General features: G+C 41.4%; 3 protein-coding genes across 3 annotated transcripts; 2 read left to right on the forward strand and 1 right to left on the reverse strand.

The window, feature by feature from the left end:
• The first annotated feature begins 7,396 nt into the window (after window positions 1–7,396).
• On the forward strand, window positions 7,397–8,497 carry LOC115972865. The gene has a single exon (XM_031093100.1). The coding sequence runs from the start codon at window positions 7,397–7,399 to the stop codon at window positions 8,495–8,497; it is 1,101 nt and encodes a 366-aa protein (XP_030948960.1).
• Window positions 8,498–14,123: 5,626 nt separating this feature from the next.
• LOC115972867 (protein TonB-like) lies at window positions 14,124–14,510 on the reverse strand. Its single transcript, XM_031093101.1, has one exon. It carries the CDS (start codon window positions 14,508–14,510, stop codon window positions 14,124–14,126), a length of 387 nt encoding a protein of 128 aa, XP_030948961.1.
• Window positions 14,511–19,175: 4,665 nt separating this feature from the next.
• LOC115972868 lies at window positions 19,176–21,129 on the forward strand. Its single transcript, XM_031093102.1, has 3 exons — window positions 19,176–19,812; window positions 20,152–20,618; window positions 20,710–21,129. The coding sequence occupies exons 1-3, from the start codon at window positions 19,176–19,178 to the stop codon at window positions 21,127–21,129; spliced, it is 1,524 nt and encodes a 507-aa protein (XP_030948962.1).
• The last annotated feature ends 6,517 nt before the right edge of the window (window positions 21,130–27,646 follow it).

Raw genomic sequence — 27,646 nt, forward strand, 5'->3', positions numbered from 1 at the left:
GAAAGAAAAGAAAAAAAAAAACTCATAACAATTTTGTATGAAAATGCCCCTGGGTCAGATTGGTCAAGAATTTTTTACTTGAATCCAATATCGGGGTTTTTGCATGAAAAATTTTAGATAGCATCTATAGTAGTCCAAGAAACAAATGGAAACTTCTTTAGCAAAAAAAAAAAAAAAACTCGAGATTTGTTTTATACAAAAATGCCCATAGGTCCGACTGGTTAAGAATTTCGACCTGAATCAAATGTTGGCATGTGTGCATGAAAAATTGTAGATAACACATTAATAGGTCCACGAAACGAATGCTAAATTCTTTTGAAAGAAAAGAAAAATAACTCGTATCAATTTTGTACGAAAATGCCCTTGGGTCATGAACTTTGACCTGAATCCAATATCGACCTTTTTGCATGAAAACTTGTAGATAGCATATGTGGCGGTCGAAGAAACAAATGGAAAATTCTTTGAAGAACAATAATCGACTTTTTTTTAATCTGAATTGTCCTTTGGTCCTTCTAGTCAAGAATTTTGACTTGGGTCAAATGTCGGCATGTATGCACGAAAAATTGTAGATAGCACATTAAGAGATCCAAGAAACAAATGCAAAATACTTTCGAAAAAAAAAAAAAAAAAAAAAAACTCGCATCAATTTTTTACGAAAATGCCCCCGGGGTTAGATTGGACAAGAATTTTGACCTGAATCAAATATCGGCGTTTTTGCTTGAAAAAATTTAGACAGCATATATAGAGTTCCAAGAAACAAATAGAAATTTCTTTTGGAAAAAAAAAAAGAAAAAAATCTATTTTTTTCGTACTAAATTGCCCTAAGGTCCGACTGGTCAAGAAATTTGACCTGAATCAAATGTCGGCATGAGTACTTGAAAAATTGTAGACAGCACATTAAGTGGTCCAAGAAACAATTACAAAATTCTTTATAAAGAAAAGAAAAAAAAAACTCGTATCAATTTTGTTCGAAAATGCCCCTGGTTTAGATTGTTCAAGAATTTTTACCTGAATCCTATATCAGCGTTTCTGCATGAAAACGTGTCGAGAGCATATATAGTGGACCATGAAACAAATGGTTAGAAAAAAAAAAAAAAAAAAGAACTTGATTTTTTTTGGTACTAAATTGCCCCTTGGTCCGATTGGCCAAGAATTTTGCCCTGAATCAAATGTCGGCGTGTGTGCATGAAAACTTAGATGGCACATTAAGAGGTCCAAGAAACAAATGCAAAATTTTTTAGGAAGAAAAGAAAACAAAACTCGTATAAATTTTGTATCAAAATACCCTTGGGTCAGATTGTTCAAGAATCTTAACCTGAATCTAATATCAGCATTTTTGCATGAAAACTGGTAGATAGCATATAAAGAAGACCAAGAAACAAATGCTAAATTCTTTAGAAAGAAAAGAGAAAAAAACTCGTATCAATTTTGTATCAAAATACCCCTGGGTTAGGTTGTTCAAGAATCTTAACTTGAATCCAATATCAGCGTTTTTACATGAAAACTTGTAGAAAGTATATAAAGAGGTCGAAGAAACAAATGGAAAATTCTTTAGAAAAAAAAGAAAAAAACTCGTATCAATTTTGTACGAAAATGCCCCGGGGTCAGATTGGACAAGAATTTTGACCTTAATCAAATATCGGCGTTTATGCTTGAAAAAATTTAGACAGCATATATAGAGTTCCAAGAAACAAATAGAAATTTCTTTTGAAAAAAAAAAAAAGAAAAAAATCTATTTTTTTCGTACTAAATTGCCCTAAGGTCCGACTGGTCAAGAAATTTGACCTGAATCAAATGTCGGCATGGGTGCTTGAAAAATTGTAGACAGCACATTAAGTGGTCCAAGAAACAATTACAAAATTCTTTATAAAGAAAAGAAAAAAAAAACTCGTATCAATTTTGTTCGAAAATGCCCTTGGTTCAGATTGTTCAAGAATTTTTACCTGAATCCTATATCAGCGTTTTTGCATGAAAACGTGTCGAGAGCATATATAGTGGACCATGAAACAAATGGTTAGAAAAAAAAAAAAAAAAAAAAAAAAAAAAAAAAAAAAAAAAAAAAAAAAAAAACTTGATTTTTTTTGGTACTAAATTGCCCCTTGGTCCGATTGGCCAAGAATTTTGCCCTGAATCAAATGTTGGCGTGTGTGCATGAAAACTTGTAGATGGCACATTAAGAGATCAAAGAAACAAATGCAAAATTTTTTAGGAAGAAAAGAAAAAAAACTCGTATAAATTTTGTATCAAAATACCCCTGGGTCTAATGAAACAGAATAACATAACAAAGTTATTAGCAAAGAGACACGCCTATAGCCGTCAGTATTAACAATGAAACAGAATAACAACTCTAAAATCCCAGCTGGATTTTCAGGCGGCCAATAATTGAAATTAATAAAACCCACTACGGGCTCCAAACCCATCAATCTAAGCTAATTATTCAAAAGAAAAACTCCTAACCGAAACCCTAAATCATATTTAACAACCAAAAATGAAACCCTAAATCATATTTAACAACCAAAAATGAAACCCAAAATCATATTTAACAACCCAAATTATAAAACCAAAAAAAAAAAAAAAAAAAAAACTTATCGGTAATGTTTGCGAAGAGAATCTAGTCTGATGGTAAAGTCTCAAAATCAAAAACTTTTTGCCACTAAAGGAGTGGGTTGGCTGGCGCCCGTGGACTATAGTTTAGGGGTTTGAAGAAGGAGTTTGTGTTATTGTGTTTGCGTTTAAGGGGGAGAGTGTTTTTATTTTTTTTTTTATTTTTTTTTATCGGGTTTTGGTTTTGGGGAGAGGGTTTTTTTTTTTTTTTTTTTTTTTTTTTTTTTTTTTTTAATAATGCCGTTTTTTTTTTTAGTCTTAAAAAGTTTTTTTTTGTTTATGTTTATGTTTTTTTTTTTTTTTTTTTTTTTTTTTTTTTTTTTTAATATTGTGCTAACGTGGAAAATTGTGGGAGCTTTAAAAGTTTCAGTTTTATATATATACTAGTCGCTAATCCGTGCAATGCACGGGAATAGCCGCTGGATGAGTATCAAGAAAAAAAAAACATTATTTTTTAGTTAGAGTAGTAAGTAAAAATGCATGAAATTATAAAAAATTATATTTAAAAAATAGTACAAAGTTTTATTAGTTTTTTGTGGGAATGAATAAGAGAAAGAATGTTCAATGTTGTGTCTCTTGTTTAGTTAGTGTTGTATATATAGATAGGTGTATACAAGATAGATTGTAATATATATACCAAAATGTGCCTATTGAAAAGTTATAACATTTTATATTGGATATACCAAAAGGGGTCTATTGAAGGGTCATAACCTTTGATATTGGATACATATTAAAGGTGTCTATTGAATGAAAAGATACCCCTTGACTAAAGACGAGTCTATTGAATGAAATTGGCATATTTAATGAAAATGTATCTATCGACCGAAAATGTGCATATTAATGGAAAAGTAACTATTGAAGGGTCACAATCATTTCAGTATAAATAGCAGTTCATATTAATTTGGTAACTTCTTTTCAACTTCTTCTTTTTCATTTTTCTTAGAAACATAATAAACTTGTGGGTCTTCTACGAAATCGCTATTTGTAGAACTTGTCTAAGGATAAAATTCAATTATGCCTCCAAGTTAATCAAATTGTCTATTTGTCTACTGGATTATTTTTTTTATTTCATTATATGACTCCTCTATGTTCCCAAAAAAATCAAAAAGATTGGTGAAGTCTAATACTTGTTTTAGCATAACTAAAATGAAGAATTTTCTAGAGGAATTAAGAGACTTTTTTTCTCGATGGCAATCCATGGATATATGGCAATCAAAGTTTTTATTTTTATTTTTTGTTTTTATTTTTTTACCAAGGACTTGTAAATGCATGATTGGTGGTTTACTAGGAATCGGAAAAAGAAAAAGGAAAAAAGAAGTATCAGGTGGAAATGTTGAGACGCAGAGGAAGGAAAGGAATTTAGTAGGGAACGTGAAAAGTATACATAGAGAATTTGTTTATGCATTAAGAGAGAAGAGAATGATACCTTTGTCAGAAAATGTCTGTCACACTGGACATAGTCTGTTGGCGTTGTCATGGATTTACTTACTGTGAACTATCTCTCCAAGTATGCAGTCAATTGCTGCACCCTGATTGTATAGAATATCATTAGATAGCAACAAAAATGCGAAATACCCATAAACTAAAAATAAACACGTAATATTAGAAATTTTAATTATTCAAACATGTAATCACCTTTGTTAACACCAAATGCTCACATCTCAACAGATCAGCCACCTTGAACAACATCGACAGATGCATTTAAAATTGGGCATGTCCAATGAAAGTCACACGACATTCAAAATGTCATCGGGGAGTTCTTCATGTGAAGTGTTTAGGATATGAAGGAATTTTTTAATTTTTTGAGAAATAGGATACGAAGGATTTTGATATGATATATACGTTTTTTCTGTAAGAGTTTCTAAAACAAACCAAAAATAAATAGAATGTGATTGGGAGTTTTTAGTGTTATTTATAGTTAGTTCTTAAAAACTTATAGTTAATTCTTAAAAACTATATTTAAAACAAATTGAATTACATGAAAAGTCACAATCTTTGGGTGTTTTTAGATGTAAACGTGGCTGCAATTTATGTAAACACGTGGCGCAATGAGATGCAGTCAACAAAAAGTCAAACATTTCAACTATTAGTTATTATATAGATATAGATATAGAACTTGCTCAATTTTGTGGAACTTCCCCCAACTGACGTCATTTTTAGAAGATTGTTCATGAATCCTGCCGAGGGTGGACCTGCTTTCCAGGTTTGTTCTATATTTTGTCTTGATTTTCAAATGGAACCTTACAGGAACAATGCATCATTTTTTGGGTCATAGTGATATCTTCCCTTCCAATTATGTCCAGTTCTATGAATTGGAGGGCAGTTTTAACTTGCTTGTGCTTTGTAATCAAGTATTTTATCCAAATAAGCTGCCTTAATAAAATCTGGAGCAATTGATAACTGCTAGTTTGATGTCATGCAATCAAATGGTGTTCAAATTGTTGAAAACGGGAAAAAACCAATGGCATTGCATGGGGTTAATGGATGCTGAACTCGCCTCATTAGGATGACATTATCCTGGTGTAAGGGAAGATCAGCTAATCCTCTCACATATTAGTATTACACACACTAACAAAACTGTAAAAGCTTTACTAGAAACAATTATCAGTTAAAGAGACATCATGTGGTGTTTCACAGTGCTTTTATTTTTGCGACTTGTCATTTCTCTTGGACCAAGTAATATGATATTATTTATCAAAAAAAAAAAAAAAAAAAGTAATATGATATTATGTGACATTTTGATATTCTAATTCGATAGGTAATTCTGCAGATCGTATTAGTGGCATTTAAAAGAATAACATTTTTCAAATTTTTAATATTATTTGTGTGTAGTGGCAGAGATTTTTCACTGTCCTTCGTGATGTTTTACTGTCCAAGAAATTTTATTTTGAGATTATAGTGTGCTCCAAGTCTTACACGTGGTGGGCTAGATATTAAAGTTGTCTTTAAAAGCAAAAACAAAAGCGAAGCTACTCTAGTTTCCTTCTAGTCATATACGTGGAACAATTTGATTTTTCTTTTTGTTATTGTCATTAAATAATTTAAATTAAAGACTATATTTTTACAACAGTTTCACCAGACAATTAACATCAATTTTTGCCTTTTATTCTTAAAAAAAAAAAAAATAGATATCACTTTTTGCACAAGTAATAACTTGTTACCAATTTTTTTTTTATAAAATTATTGTAAAATATGGATGGACTTAAAAATTGATAAAATTATTGTAATAATCATTTTTTATATAATATTGTAAAAATTGATAAACATATAAACATATAACATATAATAAATATAAACTATTATTAAAACTGATACAAATATATAATATATCATATAAATAACCTGTGGGGGCTGGTCAGTCACCAGAGCTGTTAAAGTCAATTTAATTGGGCCTGTAGCCCATCCAAGGATGCGAATTTGTCCGAGGAGGCCCAAGTCAGATCGTAAGGGTAACCACACGAAAGGAATAGTGAATAATACGAAAGGTGAGTTCCGTATTCGTCCGAGGACACCATACTCCTCGGCAGTATGCGTCCAAGGACGATCAGGACGCCATCTTGTTACAATCGAACCTCGGAACTATGTCACCGCTGAAGATGGGATAAGAGACCAAGGGTAAGAAAGAAAAGGCAAACAAATATCTATAACTACAACTGCCTCCGCATTAATTGCCTTTCAACCAACTCTCTGGCCGCATTAATGTGGAGGTGATGCCTGAACAGTGATGAAGCAGCCTTACAGCTATTCATAGGAGGTTCTAGGAGGTGTTAGATGAGACAGAAAGAAGTCCCCCGAACTCACCTACACGTGTGCGATGGAGATGGAACGGAGGGGATAGTTTATAACATGAAAGAATAACTTGCGCCAGTGGGAGGACAGACAAAAAAAAAAGAAAGAGAGACAAAAAAAGAATACAGGGAAGACAGACCAAAAAAAAAAAAAAAAACTTAAAACATCACTTGCCCAAAGAAAGACTCATACTGACCTCAGTTTTAATCCATCTATAAACGTTGGGTGAATCGTTTTTCTTTTAAAGCGTTAATCTAGCCCTTTCAAACCCACGCTCTACAAATTATATTGTTTGGGCCATTTACGTGTGAACCCAATACTCATTTGGGGTTGTTGCAAATCGAGTCCATACAATTGGCACCGTCTATGGGAAGGACTTGAGTTAACCTGAGAGAAATTCGGTGCAACGTTCATAATGGAGGAAACAGGCCTACGTCAACTAGATGGTAACCCACGCCAAGCGGAGTCAAGGGGCTCCCAGCATGGTGATCCCCATCGGGGTCCCAAGCGGAGGGAAGGCCGGGAGGGGAGTGTACACACAACTCATACCTCCAAGAGTCATTCTTGGGGGAAGAGCCATGTTTCCCACATAAAGAATGATAGGGACCTCCAGCGCAAGATTGACGTGTTGAAAAGGAAGTTGCGCCATGCACGACGTGAACGTTTCCCACCCGATTCCGAACCATCGTCCGAGGAGATGGATGGAGCCAGTTATAGGCGGAGGTCACGAACTCCACCTAGTGAGACTTTCTCCTATGAAGAGGAACGCGACCATCGGCATAAGCACAGAAGCTCGCCTAGTAGGGGCTTGGGTAATAGCGCCATGAACAAAGTGCTGAGCCAGGTTTCCAAATCACCTTTTACAAGGAGCATAGAAGATGCAGCTCTTCCTCGGCGGTTCCACTAGCCTACATTCGCTCTGTACGACGGACGGTTAGACCCGGTGGAGCATGTTAGCCATTTTCACCAGAAAATGGCTATTTATTCCAGAGACTAAGCCTTGATGTGTAAGGTTTTTCCATCAAGTTTGGGTCCGGCGGCGATGAGGTGGTTCAATGGGTTAAAGGCCAATTCTATTGGGTCTTTCAAAACCCTTACTGGGGCCTTTGACGCTCGCTTTATCACCTGCAGCAGGGTGCCTCGATCTTTGCGATCCCTGTTGTCTATGTCTATGCGAGAGGGTGAAACTCTCAAGGCTTACTCAGATAGGTATTGGGAAATGTTCAACGAGATAGAAGGAAAGAATGACGACGTGGCCATAAGTACTTTCAAAGCTGGCTTCCCAACTAATCATGACTTAAGGAAATCCCTAACTGGTAAACCGGTAACCAGCGTACACCAGTTGATGGATAGAATTGATAAGTATAGAAGAGTTGAAGAGGATCAACTTCAGGGAAAAGGAAAAGCCAAGGTAGTCCCTCAGGAGAGGAGGGATTTCAGGTCGGACCGTTACAACAATAACCGACCTCGGAGAGACTTCGTTAGACAATCAGGATCTGCAGATACCCAAGCGGTCAATGCAATGTTTCGGGAGCCAGTGCAGCAGGTTCTGCAGAAAATAAAGAATGAGCCCTTTTTCAAGTGGTCGAATAAGATGGCGGGCAAGCCCAGAAAACGCAACCCAAACTTGTATTGCCACTACCATCAGGATCATGGGCACACGACGGAGGAGTGCAGGAATCTGTGGGACCATTTAGAACAGCTGGTCCGAGAAGGGAGATTGAAGCAATTCTTGCATCATTCTAGCGATAGGGCAAGTCAAGCGGGCCCAGAGATACGTGGGGACGCTTCTTTAAGGCTTCCTCTTGGAACGATAAACGTTATTTTTACTGCCCCAGGGAGGACTGGGTCTTGTCCTTCCAGGGTACTATCGGTGTATCGGCCCCTGGCCGAGGATGATTGCCAGGCACTGAAGAGAGCCAGGGTGGACGTCCCCCTGGTTCTGGGCTTTTCAGATGATGATAAGATTGGAACTATACAGCCCCATGACGATGCCCTGGTGGTCACGTTGAGAATTAGTGGGTACGATGTTAAAAGAGTGATGATAGATCAAGGTAGTGCGGCGGATGTAATGTTCCCGAACTATATAAGGGGCTGTGCCTGAAGCAGGAGGATTTAACACCATACAGCTCCCCCCTAGTGAGTTTCGAAGGAAGGATGGTAGCTCCGAAAAGGCTAATCAGATTACCTGTGCAAGCCGGTGTGGATGTGGTGGAGGTGGACTTCATTGTGGTAGATGTTTTCTCGCCATACACGGCGATCATGGGCAGACCTTGGCTTCACGCCTTGGGAGCAGTTTCATCCACTTTCCACCAAAAAGTGAAATACCCATCAGATGGCAAGGTGGCGGAGATCGTAGGAAACCAGATTGCAGCTCGGCAATGCTTGGTAGCGGCTATACAACATCGGCCAGAAGCAGAGGCCTCGGCTACTGCCGACAAGGGGTTATAGCAGTTAAAACCCCCAGAGTTACCTCTGGACGTGCCAGCCGACGAGGTAAAATGTGAACAGCTGGAGAGAATAGTTATTGCAGATGACCCGGAAAAGTTCTTCCAGGTAGGGGCTAAACTGCCTTCGCAAGAAAAGGAAATATTGCTGGAATTCCTTAGAGCAAACATAGACGTGTTCTCATGGAGTCCCTACGAGGCCCCAGGCATAGATCCGAGTTTTATTTGTCATCGGCTAAACGTGAATCCTTCCATTGTTCCCAAAAGGCAGCCACCTCGGCGACCATCAAAAGAACATGCCGAGACTGTCAGGAGTGAGGTGGCCAAGCTAAAGCAAGCTGGGGCTATCAAAGAGGTCTTTTATCCTCAATGGTTAGCCAATACGGTGGTGGTAAAAAAGAAGACTGGAAAGTGGCGGGTATGTGTGGACTTCACGGATCTCAATAAGGCTTGTCCCAAGGATCCATTTCCTATGCCGAAGATAGACCAGTTGGTGGATACAATCGTGGGTCATCCTAGGATGAGTTTCTTGGATGCTTTCCAAGGATATCACCAAATACCGTTGGCCGCCGATGACCAGGAAAAAACTGCTTTTGTTACCCCAATTGGAAACTACCATTACAAGGTGATGCCATTTGGTTTGAAAAATGCAGGATTTACCTATCAACGGATGATGACAAAGATGTTCGAACCGCAACTGGGCAGGAACCTCGAAGTTTACATTGATGATATGATGGTAAAAAGTAAAGTGGCATCCGAGCATGTGGAAGATCTTACAAATATCTTTGAAATCCTGAGAAAGCACAGGCTGCGTTTGAATGCTTCAAAGTGCTCCTTTGGTGTAAGCTCGGGAAAATTCTTGGGGTACATGGTGACTCATAGAGGTATTGAAGTGAACCCGGACCAGATCAGGGCCATCAAGGATTTACAAGCGCCTCGGAACCCGAAGGAGGTGCAAAGATTAACCGGAATGATTGCTGCATTGAACCGATTTATCTCTAAATCGGCCAAGAGGTGTCGCCCCTTTTTTCTTCTTCTGCACAAGTGGAAGGGATTTGAATGGACCGAGGAGTGTGATGTGGCGTTTCAATAGTTGAAGAGGTACTTGTCCCGGCTGCCGATCATGTCTAGCCCCAAGGTGGATGAAGTGTTGTTTGCTTATTTGGCAGTCGCCCCCCATGCAGTCAGCTTTGTTTTGATACGAGAGGACAATGGCGTCGAAAGGCTAGTTTACTATGTAAGTAAGTCTCTTCATGAAGTCGAAGTGAGGTACTTGTCCTTGGAAAAGGCTATCTTGGCGGTGGTCCATGCAACACGTAAACTTCCGCACTACTTTCAAGCCCATACTGTAATTGTCTTAACCCAGCTACCTCTTAAGTCCATACTCAGAAGTGCCGATTACACTGGAAGGATTGCAAAGTGGGGCACAATCCTAGGTGCTTTCGATATCAAATATATGCCGCGCACCTTGGTGAAAGGACAGGTCCTTGCCGATCTAGTGGCCGAGTTCGCTGAATGCCCAGAAGAAGCTAGCATGAGCCAAAATAACATGGATGAAAAATCGGTTGGATCAATCTCCACACAACATTCTCCTTCCTGGCGAGTATATGTGGATGGAGCTTCCAATCAACGGGGTGCAGGACTGGGGTTAGTTTTGATATCCCCAGAAGGTGTTATCATTGAGAAATCTCTGAGGCTGGGATTTTCGGCCACTAATAATGAAGCAGAATACGAAGCCCTATTGATGGGAATGAGCATGGTGCAGAAAATGAATGGGAAGGTAGTAGAAATATTCTCGGACTCAAGGCTAGTAATTGGCCAGATGAAGGGAGAGTTGGAGGCTCGGGACCCGAGAATGCAGGGATACTTAAATCAAGTTAGACGTATGAAGATGAAGTTCGAGTCTTTCGATCTGTCGCATGTCCTCCGAGGCGAAAATTCTCACGCCAATTCACTGGCAACCCTAGCCACCTCCTCGGTGCGGGATTTTCCTCAGGTAATCATCGTCGAAGACTTACATACCCCCTCCTCACTGGAAAATGAGGTCTGCGAAGTTTATCAAATCAGCTCAGTGCCAAGTTGGATGGATCCTGTATCAAAATATCTTGAAAGTGACATCTTGCCCGAAGAAAAAGCAGAGGTTGAGAAAGTACGCAAGCAAGCTCCTCGTTTTTGGTTATCAGAGGACAAGAAGTTATACAGACGGTCTTTTTCTGGACCGTACCTGCTTTGTGTGCATCTCGATGCGACAGAGTCAATCCTGGAAGAGCTGCATGAAGGTATCTGCAGAAGTCACACAGGAGGAAGATCCCTATCGCACCGGGCGATTACGCAAGGATATTGGTGGCCAAGTATGCAGAAGGAAGCACAGGAGTATGTTAGGAAATGTGACCAGTGCCAGAGATTCGCCCCAAACATCCACCAGCCGGGAGGAACTCTCAACCCTCTCTCCAGCCCTTGGCCATTTGCTCAGTGGGGGCTGGATATTGTCGGCCCTTTTCCTAAGGCCATGGGGAACAAGAAGTACTTGCTGGTCGGCATAGATTACTTCACTAAGTGGGTTGAAGCGGAGCCTTTGGCTAATATCAGAGACGCGGATGTTAAGAAGTTTATCTGGAAGAATATTGTCATGCGATTTGGAACTCCACGCACCCTTGTCTCAGATAACGGCCTTCAATTTGACAATAAGGCCTTCAGGGAATACTGTTCAGAATTAGGCATCAAGAACAGATACTCCACTCCGGCCTATCCTCAAGGAAACGGGCAAACAGAAGCTGTTAATAAAGTAATAGTCAGTGGTCTTAAAAAGAGGTTAGACGACACAAAGGGAAAGTGGGTGGAGGAGTTGCCCCATGTCCTTTGGACCTATCGAACAACACCTCGACAGTCAACAAGAGAGACTCCTTTTTCCATGACGTATGGAGCTGAGGCCGTCGTCCCTCTGGAAACTGGGTTCCTTACATTAAGAACTAGCACCTTTTCCACGGACAGTAACGATAGGCTGTTGGAAAAGAGTCTGGACTTAATCGAAGAGCGAAGAGAGAGTGCAATGGTTCGATTGGCATACTACCAGCATAAGCTCAAGCGAGGCTATGATGTTAATGTGAAGCTGTGACCGTTATCTGTAGGAGATCTGGTGCCGAGAAAGGTTCTGGGAGCTACCAAGAATCCAGCCTGGGGAAAGTTGGGACCTAACTGGGAAGGGCCCTATCGAATTACTTCTATAGCTGGAATAGGAGCCTACTACCTGGAAGACTTAGATGAAAGAGCTGTACTCCATCCTTGGAATGTAAATAACCTCAAGAGGTATTATTATTAATAAGAGTCGTCTAGTTTGGATTTTTCTTTTAATTTACATTAGTAATGCATCCTGTGTTCCCATGCCAAATAATATGTATTGAAATGTTAAACAGAAACTAAGTTATGTCAGGTCCTCGGATCACAAACTTAGTGGAAATTAACGTCCTATGATATGTATTGAAATGTTAAATAGAAACTAAGTTATGTCAGGTCCTCGGATCACAAACTTAGTGGAAATTAACGTCCTATGATATGTATTGAAATGTTAAACAGAAACTAAGTTATGTCAAGTCCTCGGACCACAAACTTAGTGGAAATTAACACCCTGTGATATGTATTAAAGTGTTGAACAGAAACTAAGTTATGTCAGGTCCTCAGACCACAAACTTAGCGGAAATTAACACCCTATGATATGTATTAAAGTGTTGAACAGAAACTAAGTTATGTCAGGTCCTCGGATCACAAACTTAGTGGAAATCAACGCCCTATAACATGTATTGAAGTATTAAAAAGGAATCTATAAACGTCATTTAATGTACAATCGAGGTACTGAAGGCATAATTTCATCCAGTTTTTGAACTTTTATAAAAAGCTACAATTGATTGGAAAGAATACGTGCGTATCTAAAACGTCTCCCGAAGACCCCGTTGTATTAATGCTTAACATCTATTTTTAGTTGCCAATTGACGATGTTTATAAGTAGAATTGCCCCATGCAAACAAAAGATAGTTGAAATGAGTCCATCCAAATTACAGTGACACGGTGAACAAGTACAAAATTAACATAAAGCAGCAAGAGTGGTTAGAAAATAAACATGAGAGTCCTTACTCAATTTCTAATTGGACTACAAAACAATTCCTACTTTTTTAATCTAAGTTGGATCTTAGGGGCCTGGCTGGCAGATTTGTCTACCTCTGAAGTAGTGATTTTCTCTTTATCTTTAGAAATGCCCCCAGTTGGCAAGACTGTGGAAGCCAAATCCTGTTGAAAAGTTTGGGAGGTCGTCTCTGCCTCCGAAGCAGTTGCGGTCTTGTCCAAGGAAGCTCCTGGAAGGGCAATTCCCCTTTTGGCTGATTCTGGCTGGCCAGAGAGGGGAAAATTGTGAGGCAAAACCTCCTCATTGGGGTTAACAGCTGGAGGAGGAGCTTCAGCTTGATGGGGTAGAAGAGCTGACGGACAGATCGCCTCAGGATAGAATACGTTCTCTGGCTTATGTAACTCAGATGAAGCCTCCACCCCAGCACGGTTAAGGGCCTCATCCCAAGTTTTTGCGTAGTAGATACGGCACACCACCGGAACCTCGGCTCTCAAAGCCTCCTCAGTCTCAGCTATACCAACCTCATAGCCTCTCTACTCAGCTTCATTCATTGCCCGTTTGGCCTCGGTTTTTGCTTTCTCGGCTTGCTCCCTGGAATTTTCAGCTTGCTCCCTTAGCTTTTGAGTTTCCTCCGAATGTTATTTAAGAACTAGGACTTGTTCCTGAGCCTTCTTTAGTTCGACATTCGCCTCACACAGGCGGTTCCCCTGGTCCTCGGCCTGCTTTTGGTAGCCTTCTAGTGCCGACTCGGCGCTCTTGCGAGCTTGCTCTTCAGCCTGTAACTTTTTCCTTACATCGGCCAAGTCCTGTTCAAATTTGGACAAGGTCTGTACAGCCATTGTCTATCTTTTCCTTTCATCGTCTAGCTGATCGGAACAGGTGTTGAGCATCTCATCTAGCTTGAAAGTATTTTGGATAATCTGTAGAAAAGAGATTAACACTATAGTCAAAGAAGAGTGCATATTGGTGAGTAATGATCATAGAAGGAAAAAGACAAAAAGTCAACTCCTTGCCATGCCCAAATATCTTTTATTGTCGAGGATGAGTTCATTCTTCCTCATATTCTTTATTTCGGCCACATTTATTGGGAGCAGTAAGGCCTCCTCTATGGCCGAGGCTACGTGACACCCTATGCCGCCGTTGAAGTCCCTTATAGATGCATTGTCTCACAGGGGCTCCCCACCGTGCATAAGTGCTGGCAACCATGCTTGTGGTTCAGAAAGTTGGGAATCAGATCTCTCTTGACCCCGCACAACTTGGTGCCTAGTTTTTTGCAGCTTTGCAGCTTGTTGGGCATCCTCCTCACGAGTAGGATGGGACTTGCCCATGTCTGCCACCTCCTTGCCCTTCTGTTCCTTGCGCCTTTGTAACTCGACAGCGTTAGGAAGGGCTGGCTGAGGAGATTGACGAGGAGGTTGGTGAGGAGCAGGAGAAGGAGACCTAGCGGGAAGAGATGAAGCTTGGGATGGTGTTGATTTTGCAGGTGCACTCTTTCCCGGCTGGCCTTCCATCAACTCCAGCAAGCTTCTCTGGGGTTTTCTCTGTATCCCCATCTCATCAGGATCTTCCCCGGAGTTAATGGGTTGATCAAAAATCCCAAAGTCGTCCGAGGATTTAGAGACCTCTACAACTTCTTCCTCATCTTTTTCCTCTTCCTTTCTCCTTTCAATTTCCTTTTCTTTGAGGGTAGGCAAGGATGAAGAAGTTCATGCCGAGACGCTGGCTACGAAAAGAGGCTCCGTGCGAGATGTATACTGGGGAAGCAGAATGCCTTCTGGAACAATGAACCCTTCGTAGGCAACATTGATACGGTGAAGTTGAGGGTCACGAGCTCTGATCACGCACTTCGGCGCTTGAAAAGCAAAAGATAGGGGGGTATAGCCGAGAATTAAGTGTGCTGGCCAGAGCTGTCCGTCAGCTTCATTCACATATATCTCGGCTCTCAGTAACTTATCCAAGCTCGCCTTATTGACTAACTTAAGATTGGGTTTCGTGTAACGTCTATCTGCAAAACCGTTGAGTCGAAGATGAGCGTTGTTGGAGATAGAAATTAAAAAAAAAAAAAAAAAAAAAAACAGTAAACAAAATGTGCGTGCAAACTAAATGTTATAGATCTATGACTACACTCCCACCTGGTGTTCCCTCTACTGTGGGGCAAGGCAGACCATTGTGCCATTCCCCAGAAAGAATAAGGAAATCCTCCTTTAGGTTCTTGTTAGAAGTGGGAAGGCACTGAATTAGCCTTACCTCGGGATATCTCGACTTGAGATAATACCCTTGTCCGGTTAAGTGATGGAGATTGTACACCCAATTCACGTCATGATGGGTTAGCTTTAGGTCCATTCTCTTATTCAAAGCATCTATACTTCCCAGGACCCTAAACATATTTGGAGCACACTAGGTGGGGTATAGCCTAAAGAAGTTAAGGTAATTCCTAGTGATACTACCCATGGGGATAGTCATCCCGCCTTCTATAAAGGCAATCATAGGAATAACTACTTCACCGGTTTGTCTAGCATCAGCCCATTTCCCTTGGGCTGCGTACCTCATACCCACCGTTGAGGGAATCCTCGGATTCAACTAGACATTGAAATGGATTCTTTTGTTTCCCCATTTTTCTAAAGGATTTAGTGGAGAAACTGTTAGGTTCAAGATGAAAATGGTAAAAATGTCAAGAAGACTTACAGGTTCGAAGGAAGGGCCTCGAGCAAAATACGATTATTTGTAGACGCCAGGAAAATGACAAAAGTAGAAAAAGGCAGGATCAATGTATGAGCTCTGAAACTATGTGATTATCAAAGGTAAGATACATAATTAATTTAAGAAAGCCTTTATAGTCATGTGAGAGTTGTGAGCGGTAAAGCTCCTACTCACAAAACGAGATAAGCCCTCCACCATCTGATTTACATCTCGCCATCAAACGTGGGAGACAAGGGCGTTGCCAAAATTTAATGCTGCCAAAATCAAGACACTGAAGCGTCAGAGGCATGCCCCAAAACGCGAACGGGTGTGGGCTTATGACATCAAAATCCACCTTTTCTCCCGAGGAGTTGAAAAGCAAAATTTTGAGGGGCTATTGTGGGGGCCAATCAGTCACCAGAGCTGTTAAAGTCAATTTAATTGGGCCTGTAGCCCATCCAAGGATGCGAATTTGTCCGAGGAGGCCCAAATCAGATCGTAAGGGTAAACACACGAAAGGAATAGTGAATAATACGAAAGGTGAGTTCCGTATTCGTCCGAGGACACTATACTCCTCGGCAGTATGCGTCCAAGGACGATCAGGACGCCATCTTGTTACAATCGAACCTCGAAACTATGTCACCGCTGAAGATGGGATAAGAGATTAAGGGTAAGAAAGAAAAGGCAAACAAATATCTATAACTACAGCTGCCTCCGCATTAATTGCCTTTCAACCAACTCTCTGGCCGCATTAATGTGGAGGTGATGCCTGAACAGTGATGAAGCAGTCTTACAGCTACTCATAGGAGGTTCCAGGAGGTGCTAGATGGGACAGAAAAAAGTCCCCCGAACCCACCTACACGTGTGCGGTGGAGATGGAACGGAGGGGACAGTATATAACATGAAAGAATAACTTGCGCCAGTGGGAGGACGGACAAAAAAAAAAAGAAAGAGAGACAAAAAAAAGAATATAGGGAAGACAGACCAAAAAAAAAAAAAAACTTAAAACATCACTTGCTCGAAGAGAGACTCATACTGACCTCAGTTTTAATCCATCTATAAATGTTGGGTGAATTGTTTTTCTTTTAAAGTGTTAATCTAGCCCTTTCAAACCCACGCTCTACAAATTATATTGTTTGGGCCATTTACGTGCGAACCCAATACTCGTTTGGGGTTGTTGCAAATCGAGTCCATACATAACCAAATATAAGATAGACTTGATTATTTGATTGTTACTTTTTTCGTACTTATTCAATGTGTATTTGCTTAAACCTTTCTTTTAGCAAATATATATATATATATATATATCCCGAAATGGAAAAAGTATTGTTTATAAACAATCCATTTAGTGGGTGCTCAGAGGCGATTTTCTTCCTGGTCCAGGTTCAATATGTAGCTATCTTCTTTCATTTATCAAAAAAGGGGGCTGGCTCCCCTCCCGTTCTCTCCATTTTTTAAACGGATGAAAGACACGTGTTAAGTGAAAGATCTAGTTTAGGGGTCAGACACGAGTTTGACGCTCTCTCTCTCTCCTTTAGGTGCTGCTATATTGTTTATTTTTTTTCTCTCATCCCAACCCACCCATCTTCTTCTTCTTCTTCTTTTCTTACTTTTGTTTCTCACATCCCAAACACCAGAACCTAACAAAACTAAACCGAAGCTTCGTTTCTTCTAGCACTGACGTTTTCTCTCTCCTTCAGGTGCTGCTATATTCTTGATTATGTTTCTCCCATCCCAAACAACCCATCTTCTTTTTCTTTTCTTGCTTTTGTTTCTCACATCCCAAACACCGAAACCCAACAGAACTAAACCGAAACCGAATTCAATCAGTCGGTCCGGTGTTCTTCCCTTATAAGTCAGTTTCGATGTTGAATATGTTAAAATCGAAATCCTTGATTTGGTGCAAAGACTGCCTTATCCATCGACTGTCTAGGTTAAAACTGAAATTCAATGTTCGGTGCAAAAACTGCCTCCAACACGGACCAACCCGAACCGATGACACCCCTAGGACTTCATCTGATGAAGAATGAGTTGAAGCAGCAGCTAAAATTGAATTTTTACCATCCATTCCACTAGTGAAACCCCATTCTTCATCATCCGGGTCGGAAACCAAACCCATGGAACCCGAATTGACAAGATCCTCCACCATGAAGGAGAAGAAGCGTCCAAACAGTGAAACGGAAACGGCGCCTTCGAAATGGGTCAAGAAGGAAGACCCAAAGGAGAAAGTGGTCAAATTGGGCAAGGATGAGATGTATGCGTATAATGCTTTACTTCTTCCCATTTGTTTCTCTTTTGCCCCTTTTCCAGAGCATGTTGGCGTGGCTCCTCTCTTGCCATTCATACTTCTGATTTCCATGGTACCTCTATTTTACAATGGTTAACTATTGATATCGCTCCGAGTCAGTAAGGTGCATGATTTGGCTTCGGTGGGCTACTGAAGCGGTTGAAGGCTTACAAAAAGCAAGCGCAGTCAAAGAGGGAACTGGAGAAGACCGGCCAAACCCCCTCTGATGGCAAAGTTAGTCTCACAGGAATGAAATTCCAAGTATTTGGGAATCAAGTCTCAGAAAAGTTCTTACCTCTCTTGGGTTCAAACCGGTCCTTTATATAGAGATCCTAGGGACGGTTATTTATCCAAATAACCTCCCCAAGATTTGTGGAAGCCAACGAGTCTGGAGTTAACTTCCTCAACGGCTACTAGAATTGTAACCGCTAACGGAAGTTAACTTATTTAATGGATACATGGCGATAGTTACGGGTTTAGTAACTGCTACAGAGAGTCGAAAGTTTTCCAAGTGTTGCGTATTCGTCCGTCTGGTGTAGGACGGTTTGGTCGTCCATGGACGACCTTCATGGACAACTTTATCGTCCATGGGAGACTTCACTGATCAAGAGTAGTATTATTGTCCATGAACATTTTTCCTTCTTCTGGGGTAATTCTTGGTCCAACTTGCTCTATTGGCTCTGGACGATACCTTTGGACGAACTGGAGTTGGACTAATTTTCTGCTCCCCTATCAATTGCCCCTTTGTTCAAAGGGTCGTCCAGGATATTGTTGTGATTTTAATAAAATTTCACTTTTTTTGAGCCACATGTCATGAAGCTATTGGTTGGCCAGTCGTGTCAAACCCATTTCCCAAAGGAATCGCCACGTGTCAATTTTTGAGTGGCGAACGTCGTTTCAGTGACCTTGTTGCTAGGGCCTATAAATAGTGCATTCTCTTTCATGCCCCTTACTTTCCTCTCATTTTCCCCTCTGCCATCTCTTCCAAGAGCCTCGTCTAGCCCTCGTCCTAGTTCTATCAGGCATTTCTTCTTTCTTTTTAGGTTTTCATCTCAAATCTTTCTACATTTCAACCATGTCTTCGTCTAGTAGTATAGAGAGGGAGATAGACGAGTACCAGGACATTTCTTCTGGGAGTAAGGGTAGTGAGGATAGTGTAGATAGCTCGTCCTGTAGTGATTCCTTAGACGAGCATTACTCGTCTGGGGTTCCTAGCATTCCCTTAGAGGAATTTTAGGAACTACAACGTAGGATGGCTTCTGGATCTGGGGCTAGCTCGTCCAGACAGCCATCTAGCCCTCCCCAAGATGAGGAAGAGGACGAGGAAGACGTCATTTATAGTTGTGCCTTAGAGGTAGCATCCACCTTAGACGTTGCCAAGTTAAAAACTCTTGTAGATAGATACCAAATTCCTAAAGAGCTTAACCCTCGTCTACCCAAGGCTGGAGAATGGTGTTGTTCTCCTTCCTCTGGTTTAGGGGTATATACTTCTTACCTTTTAGCTGGCCTTAGGTTTCCTCTAAATTCCTTCTGTAGAGACCTCTTCCAAAGGTTGGGTATTGGACCTAACCAGCTCAACCCCAATGGTTGGAGGACGATAGTTGTCATGCAAGTGTTATGGTGTGAGGCACTGGAAGGGAACCATCCAATTACGGTGGACGAGTTCCTTTATTGTTATAAGCCCTTGGAGATAAAGAAATCTGCTAGCTTTTACCAGTTCTCATCCAGGAGCTCTTATTACAGTTTAATTAAGGGTCGTAGCTCGTTTGACCGGCTTTGGAAAAAAGAATTTTTTGTTATTTTTGGAAATTGGGCTAGGGACCCAACTGATGTGGGTAGTCCCCCCTTCCCACCTTTTACCAGCCTTTTAGGTCGTCTTCGTCCTGAGGGTATGTTTTCTTTCCATTTTATTTCGTTTCTCCTTACTTTTTTCCTATCTTTCAATTGTCTAACTCTTTCTCTTGGTGATGCAACTGTTGTTCGTCCACGCTTGGACAAATTTTACCTGGACCGGATAGACGTGGTTCATGCCTTCCCTGGGAGGACTTTCCACAATTTGGTAACCCTCAATCGTCTAGCAACTTAGGGACTCGGCCCAGTGCCTACTATAGAGAACCTTAGTCACGAGGAGACTACTCGTCGAAGTAAGTATCGTCCACTTTATTTCATTTCCATTTCTTCTCTTTTTTTTTTTTCTTTTTTTTTTTTATTGATTTTCCTCGTTACAGGGATAACTACACTGAGGGAAAACAAAGAGAAAACAGTGACTAGTGGGGACGAGGATGTTGCTGCACCTCCATCTGTCCAAGTGGCTTCCGTCCACGCTGGGAAGAGGAAGTCTATGCCAATATCCATTGCTGTGGACCTGGACGACCTCCCAAGTTGTCGAGGCCCTAAGAAGCAAAAGTTGGGTAAAACTTCCCTTCCCAAGGTCCCCAAGTTTGTACCTCCAACAGTGAACTTGGACGAACCTTTGGTGGATGTGGAGCCCGTCCAGACCGATCCTCCCCCTCCACCCAAAGCTTCTCGCAAGCCTAGCTCGTCGGAGCCCTCTGATCGTCCTTCGAATCTAGTTCTGGATGAGGGTTATGCATGGAGGACGTTAAAAGGAATTGTCACTAATCGTGAAGTGAATGAGTGCTATAACATGTCAGTGAAGGAGTTTGAATGTTCCGGCATCCATGACCTTTTTAAGGTAAGTCTTTCCCTCGTCCTTGTGAGTAAAAAGTTTTAAACTTGAATAGGATGTCTAACTCCCTTTCGTCTATATGCAAGCTATGTCAAAGTTTTACACAGCAACCTGCCAAGCCAAAGAACTTGCTGCAGAGGCTAAAACGGCCAAGGACAAAGCTAAGGAGCTGAGCAATGAAGTTCTGCTCAAAAAGGGGGAGGTCCTTAGGTTGACCCAGGATTTTAATCGTCTACAAGGAAGTGAGACGAAGTTGAAGAACGAGGTGGAAGCCATTATAGCCTTTAAGAAGTCTGACGAGTACAAGAATCGTCTAGACAGCCATTATGCAGTTGGCTATGAGGACTTTCGTGTTGATGCTAAAGAGGCATATCCTGACTTGGACTTCAATTCTTTCAAGTTTCCCCTCGCTACTGAAAGTTCCTTGTTGCAGACAAGTTCTGAGGACGTCAACATAATGGATGATGATAATACTGAGGTGACCAAGGACGACCCTAAGACTAGCTTGCCCAAGTGATTGCATTTTCCTTAGAAAATTTACTTTACTTTTATTTACCTTTACCTGGAAGCGCCCGTTGTTTTAGGCTTCTTTTATTCAAGTTCATACAAGTACAATTGTCTCGTCCAATATTATGGACGAATCTTATATACAATTAGTTTCATTTTCACAACTTAAGAGGTTTTTTGGACGTGGGTCGTCCACACTTCTTTAAATTTCATGAACAAATGAATATTTTTTATTTTCCCCTTCCATTGTGTTTGAATACATACATTTCCTGCTTTATGTATGAATTCTTCATTATTCATATCATTTGTAGCTATATGGTTCGTCCACCCAAGAATTCAGTTTGCCTCGTCTTGAGTATAGGGGTGAATTTTTTATCACATCATCGAAATAGAGCAAATTGAATCCTTTTAGCTTATGTATGGTTCGTCTATGAATGACTTCCTTTTTTATTAGATTTTATTCATCATTCAAATTTAGGGACGACCATATTTTCGTCCTTGATAAGACTTCCCAACAATTTCTCGTCCATGCAATGGACTTACGCTGGTTTTTGCAGTCTTTGTTCGTCCATGTTTTGGACAGCCATTTCTCGGATTTCATCTCGTCTTGAGCTTCTAGACGGATATACCCTTAACTCAGGTTTCATCTCGTCTTATGCTTTGGACAGATGTACCTTCGCTTCATTTTTAACTCAGGTTTCATCTCGCCTTAAGCTTTGGACGGATGTACCTTGTTTCATTTTTTACTCAGGTTTCATCTCGTCTTTAAGCTTTGGACGGATGTACCTTGTTCCATTTTTCCTTTTGAGGAAAACTTATGGACAATATATCCTTGCGTCCAAGGATTTCATTCGTCCATGCTTATTTTTTCTTTTTTCGTGGATCAATCTAAATGAATATACAAAAATAAAGGATTCCAATAATATACTTGAAAATACATCATATATATATTTGGAAATCCAAACTTATGTAAACATTCGTTCACAGGCATGGCACTTGCTCGTGAGCTAGTGCCTTATTGAATTAAAAATACAAATCAACTCGTCCATGAATAGCACAAAAGTGAAAACACTAATGTACTTTCTAGGGGATTATTAAAATACTTAAAACGCATAATAGTAGTAAATAAACATGAGATACTTCTACTCGTCCAGCTATCTTGTCCAAGGCCACTTTTGTCAAGAGTCGGCACTTATTGATGGTATTTCCTTAGGTGCTCAACATTCCAAGGGTGTTCTAGCCTCCACCCATCCAAAGCTTCCAAATAGTAGGATCCTTGCCTCTTGCAGTTGATAACCCTATAAGGTCCTTCCCAATTTGGCCCAAGTTTCCCGTAAGCCGAGTTTCTTGTTGCCAAGGTAACCCTCTTCAGGACGAGATCCCTGATGTTGAAGCGCCTAGGCTTCACCATGGCATCATATTGTATTGCCATAAGATTTTTGTACCTCGCTGTTCTCTGTTCTGCATCCATCCTGACTTCGTCCATAAGGTCAAGGTTAAGACGGAGCTGTTCTTCATTTTCTTCAGCTTGATACTTCCTCACCCTGTGACTCGTCATGTGTACTTCTACCGGTATAATTGCCTCACTTCCATAGGCTAGTTTAAAAGGAGTTTCCCCTGTTGGAGTTCTCACTGTCGTTCTCTAAGCCCATAAAACACCTGGTAACTCATCCGGCCATACTCCCTTTGCCCCTTTGAGCTGAGTCTTGATGATCTTCAACAAGGATCAGTTTGCTACTTCTGCCTGGCCATTGGCCTGTGGGTGGGAGGGTGAGGAGTAATGGTTCTTTATTCCAAGCTGTTCACAAAATTCCCTGAAAGGTGTGTTGTAAAACTGTCGTCCATTGTCAGACACTAGTACCCTAGGTACCCCGAATTTGCATACAATATTCTTCCAGACGAAGTTCTTGACATTCTGTTGTGTAATTTTTGCTAAGGGTTCAACTTCCACCCATTTTGTGAAGTAATCTATTTCTACCACCAGAAACTTCATTTGCGAAGTTCCAGTTGGAAAAGGCCCTAAAATGTCCAGTCCCCATTGTGCAAAAGGCCAAAGGGCCATCATTGGCATGAGATACTCTGCTGGCTGTCTAGGAATGTTGCTAAAGCACTGACATTGATCACATACTTTAACATATGCCTTAGCATCAACTTGGATGGTTGGCCAATAGAATCCGCTACGGATGACTTTATGGACGAGTGATCTGGCTCCCGAATGGTTACCACATGCTCCTTCATGAACCTCCCTCAATATTTAGTTTGCCTCGTCCGGAGCCAAACATCTTAAGAGAGGTTGGGAAAAACCTCTTTTGTATAACACTTTGTCCATAAGTATGTACCTGGCTAATTTGACCCTGAGCTTCCTAGCTTCATCCTTCTCTTCTGGAAGCCTTCCGTCCTTCAAGTATGACACTATTGGGGTCATCTAATTTTCATCACCCTCTATCTGCAGCATCTCTGGAAGGTCTATACTTGGCATGTATTGTACTGCATCCAACTCGTCCACTGCTTCATTCGCAGACGCTTCCTTTGCCAGAATATCTGCTTCCACATTCTCTTCCTTTGGGATTTGAATGAAATCAGCTTTTTTGAATTTCTTTACAAGGCCCACTACCTTCTTTAAATATTTCTTCATTCTGTCTTCCTTGGCTTCACATGTCCCATTTATTTGGCCTATGACCAACTGAGAGTCTCCCAAGACAAGTATTGAGTCTGCTTCTACAGACTTAGCCAACTCCAACCCCTTTAAAAGGGCTTCATACTCCACTTCATTATTAGTAGTCTGGTATTGCAAACGAGCCTTGTACTTTAACTTGTCTCCTTCTGGCGACTGCAAAACAACTTCAATTCCTCTAGCATACAATGTAGACGATCCATCTACATGGACGACCCATTTTTTATTATACTCTCCTTCCCCAAGATCCTCGTAACTCGGAGTGAACTCTGCAATGAAATCTGCTAGGGCTTGAGCCTTTATTGCATTTCTCGGTTGGTACTGAATGTCGAATTCACTAAGTTCCACCGCCCATTGAATCAGCCATCCTGCAGCTTCTAGCTTGTTCATTGCCTTCTTGAGCGGATGGTCCGTCATGACATTGATGACATGAACTTGGAAGTAATGTCTTAACTTTCTAGAAGCTGTTATTAATGCAAAAGCCAATTTCTCTATAAGCGGATACCTTCCCTTTGCTCCTCTGAGTGCTCGGCTAGTGTAGTACACGGGTTTTTGTACTTTTCCTTCCTCTCTGATTAGAGCTGAACTTACGGCATGTGGGGACACCGCTAAGTATAGGTACAGTTCTTCTCCTTGCACGGACGAACTTAATAATGGAGCTGTAGTGAGATAGTCCTTCAGGTCTTGGAAGGCCTTTTGACATTCGTCCGTCCATTCGAATGCCTTCCTGAGGACTTTGAAGAAAGGTAAACATTTTTCTGTGGCTTTCAAAACAAACCTGTTCAAAGCAGCAACTCGTCTAGTGAGGGATTAGACTTCCTTGATATTCTTCGGTGGCTCCATGTCCAATATGGCTTGGATCTTGTCTGGATTTGCCTCGATTCCTCTTTGCGAAACCATGAACCCCAGAAATTTTCCCGACGATACTCCGAATGCACACTTACTTGGGTTCAATTTCATCTTATATCGCCTAAGTGTTTCAAAGGTTTCTTGTAGATCGTCCAAATGGCTTCCCTCGTCTATGCTCTTCACAAGCATGTCGTCGACATAAACCTTTACATTCCGTCCTATCTGTGGACGAAACATGTGATTTACCAACCGTTGATAAGTTGCCCCTGCGTTCTTCAAACCGAAGGGCATCACTTTGTAGCAAAACAAGCCTTGGCTGGTAATGAAGGAAGTCTTTTCCTGATCAGCTTCATCCATCTTGATCTGATTATATCCTGAGAAGGCGTCCATGAAGCTCAGCAACTGATGGCCAGCCGTAGAGTCCACTAATTGATCAATACATGGCAAAGGATAACTATCCTTGGGACAAGCCTTGTTCAAGTCAGTGAAATTTACACACATTCTCCACTTACCATTTGCTTTCTTCACCATCACCACATTGGCTAACCAATCCAGGTAATAGACTTCCTTAATGAACTGTGCCGTGGTCAGTTTCTGAACTTCTTCCTTGATTGCCTTATCCCGCTCAGAAGCGAATACCCTCTTCTTCTGACGAACAGGCTTAAAAAAGGGGTACACATTCAATCGATAAGTGATTACACTTGGGTCGATTCCCGGCATGTCATCATGACTCCATGCAAAAACGTCGATACTCTTTCTCAGGAACTAGATGAGGTCTTTTCTTGCCTTCTCTTTCATACCTGTTCCAATTCTGGTGAATTTCTCGGGATCATCTTCTTGCAAAAGAACATCTTCCAATACTTCTGTGGGCTCTGCAACAACCCTTCTTTCCTCAATGCTCATTGTCTGCACCTGTTCGTCCAAAGCCATCATGGCTAAATAGCATTCTCTAGCTGCCAACTGATCTCCTTGTGCTTGCCCTATCCCGTACTCCATAGGGAATTTGACTGATAGATGGTAGGTAGACGTTATCGCCTTCCAACTGTTCAGAGTTGGTCTTCCAATAATGGCATTGTATGAAGACAAACAGTCCACCACGAGGAAATTGACTTCCCTAGTTATCTGCTGCGGGTATGACCCCACCACTACTGGTAATGTAATGGTGACTACGGGCTGCACCTTCATTCCTCCAAACCCTATCAATGGTAAGCAAACTGAACAAAGTTGATCCTGCCCAAGCCCCATCTGTTGGAAGGCAGGGTAGTACAATATGTCTGCTGAGCTTCCATTGTCAACTAACACTCTCCTGGTTGTATAATTTGCAATAAGCAGAGTAATGACAATTGCATCGTCATGTGGGTGATGGATCCTCTCAGCACCTTCGTCGATGAAGGAAATGGCTGGCTCATCCATTAATCTCGTCCTTGGTGATCGTCCAGAGAGCTGGATGTTTTGCACTACTTTGAGATACGTCTTCTTCGACTTGAAAGATTGCCCCATCAAGTTTCCTCCAATGATAATCCTTATCTCTCCTAGTGGGGGCCGAGACAATTCCTCCATTTTTCCTTTCAACTTCTCATTTCTTTGATCCCTTCCAATGAAGTGCCTCAACTTTCCTTGTCTAATAAGATTCTCAATTTGTTGTTTCAGGTCATAACATTCATCCGTGTCATGCCCATGGTCCCTGTGGAAGCGACAATGTTTACTCTTATTGCGCTTATTGGGATCTCCCTTCATCTTCTCTGGCCATTTTAGAGAAGGGTAGTCTTTGATTTGCATGAGCACCTGATCAAGTGGAGCGTTCAAGGGCGTATAGTTCTGGCTTCTTCCCAAAGGACCCGTCTTCCTGTTATCTCGTTCCTTCTTATCTTCCGTCTGTCCCTTCTTTGGACGAGGGCCTTGTTCTGAGTGGCATGCTGGGTGCACTTCCATCCTTTCAGCTCTTTTCCTCTTCTTGGCTATGATCGCATTTTTTGCATTCATGAAGTTCTGAACCAAATGGATGAGCTCAGCCATGGTTTGAGGCTCCTTCTCATATAGCTTACGGATAAATAGATCAGAATTAATCCCATTGTGAAAGGCCGCCAATAGAAGCTTGTCGTCTACCTCGTCCACACTAAGGGCTTCTCTGTTGAAGCGAGTGATGAATGACCGCAGGCTTTCGTTCTCCCCTTGCTCTATGGTCAGCAAGCTGGATGAAGAACGCTTGTGTCTTTGTCCCCCGATGAAATTGTTAACAAAAAATTTGCTCAACTCTTCAAAAGAACCTACAGAACTTGGGGGTATTTTGCTAAACCAAACTCGTGTCGGGCCTTTAAAGGTGGTAGGGAAGGCTCTTCACATGATTTCATCAGGGACCCCTTGAAGGTGCATCGTTGTCTTGAAAGTAGCAATGTGGTCAAATGGGTCACGCGTTCCATCGTACGAATCCAAGGAAGGCAGTTTGAATTTTGATGGTAGAGGATGACTGTTGATGGAAGCTGTAAAGGGAGAGTCAGTTCTGTGGACCAAATCTTCTATAGGATTCGTCCTCCTCATGTTCTCTTTTATTTCCTCCATGACTTTCTTCATTTGGTCCATCTCTTCTTTCAAGTGTGGTACCGTCCGTGAAGTGGTGCCTCTTAACTGACTTCCAATCTCAGGATTTTCTCTATCGCCATGACCTTGTGTTTGTCCTCCTCCTTCACGTTCCTCACGTGTCTGTCTTCTCTGATTGATCTCCATTCTTAACTCTTGGTTTTGGCGAGTCAACTCTGCCATTGCAGCCGCCATAGATTGCACATGCTGAACAAACGATGTCTGCATGACTGGTGCAGATTGGCGATCACGTTGGGGATCGCTTGAAATGCCTCTGCTTCCCTGACGGCCTGGGCTAGTAGCCCTTGATCTGGTCCTGACCATCCTAACCCTTTATCGCGAAAAAGAAAGTTGTAAAACAATCTCTTTCCTATAGACGGCGCCAACTAATATCGCTCTGAATCAGTAAGGTGGATGATCTGGCTTC

This window comes from Quercus lobata, unplaced genomic scaffold, assembly GCF_001633185.2.
Source record: "Quercus lobata isolate SW786 unplaced genomic scaffold, ValleyOak3.0 Primary Assembly Scq3eQI_107, whole genome shotgun sequence".
Taxonomy (NCBI): domain Eukaryota; kingdom Viridiplantae; phylum Streptophyta; class Magnoliopsida; order Fagales; family Fagaceae; genus Quercus; species Quercus lobata.

Coding starts and splice junctions, on each gene's coding strand:
- LOC115972865 (XM_031093100.1), top strand. CDS start 7,397: ATGTGTAAGGTTTTTCCATCAAGTTTGGGTCCGGCGGCGATGAGGTGG.
- LOC115972867 (XM_031093101.1), bottom strand. CDS start 14,510: ATGGGGATACAGAGAAAACCCCAGAGAAGCTTGCTGGAGTTGATGGAA.
- LOC115972868 (XM_031093102.1), top strand. CDS start 19,176: ATGGCTTCTGGATCTGGGGCTAGCTCGTCCAGACAGCCATCTAGCCCT. Junction 19,813..20,151: donor AGGTCGTCTTCGTCCTGAGG/GTATGTTTTCTT, acceptor TCCTCGTTACAG/GGATAACTACACTGAGGGAA. Junction 20,619..20,709: donor GCATCCATGACCTTTTTAAG/GTAAGTCTTTCC, acceptor GCTATGTCAAAG/TTTTACACAGCAACCTGCCA.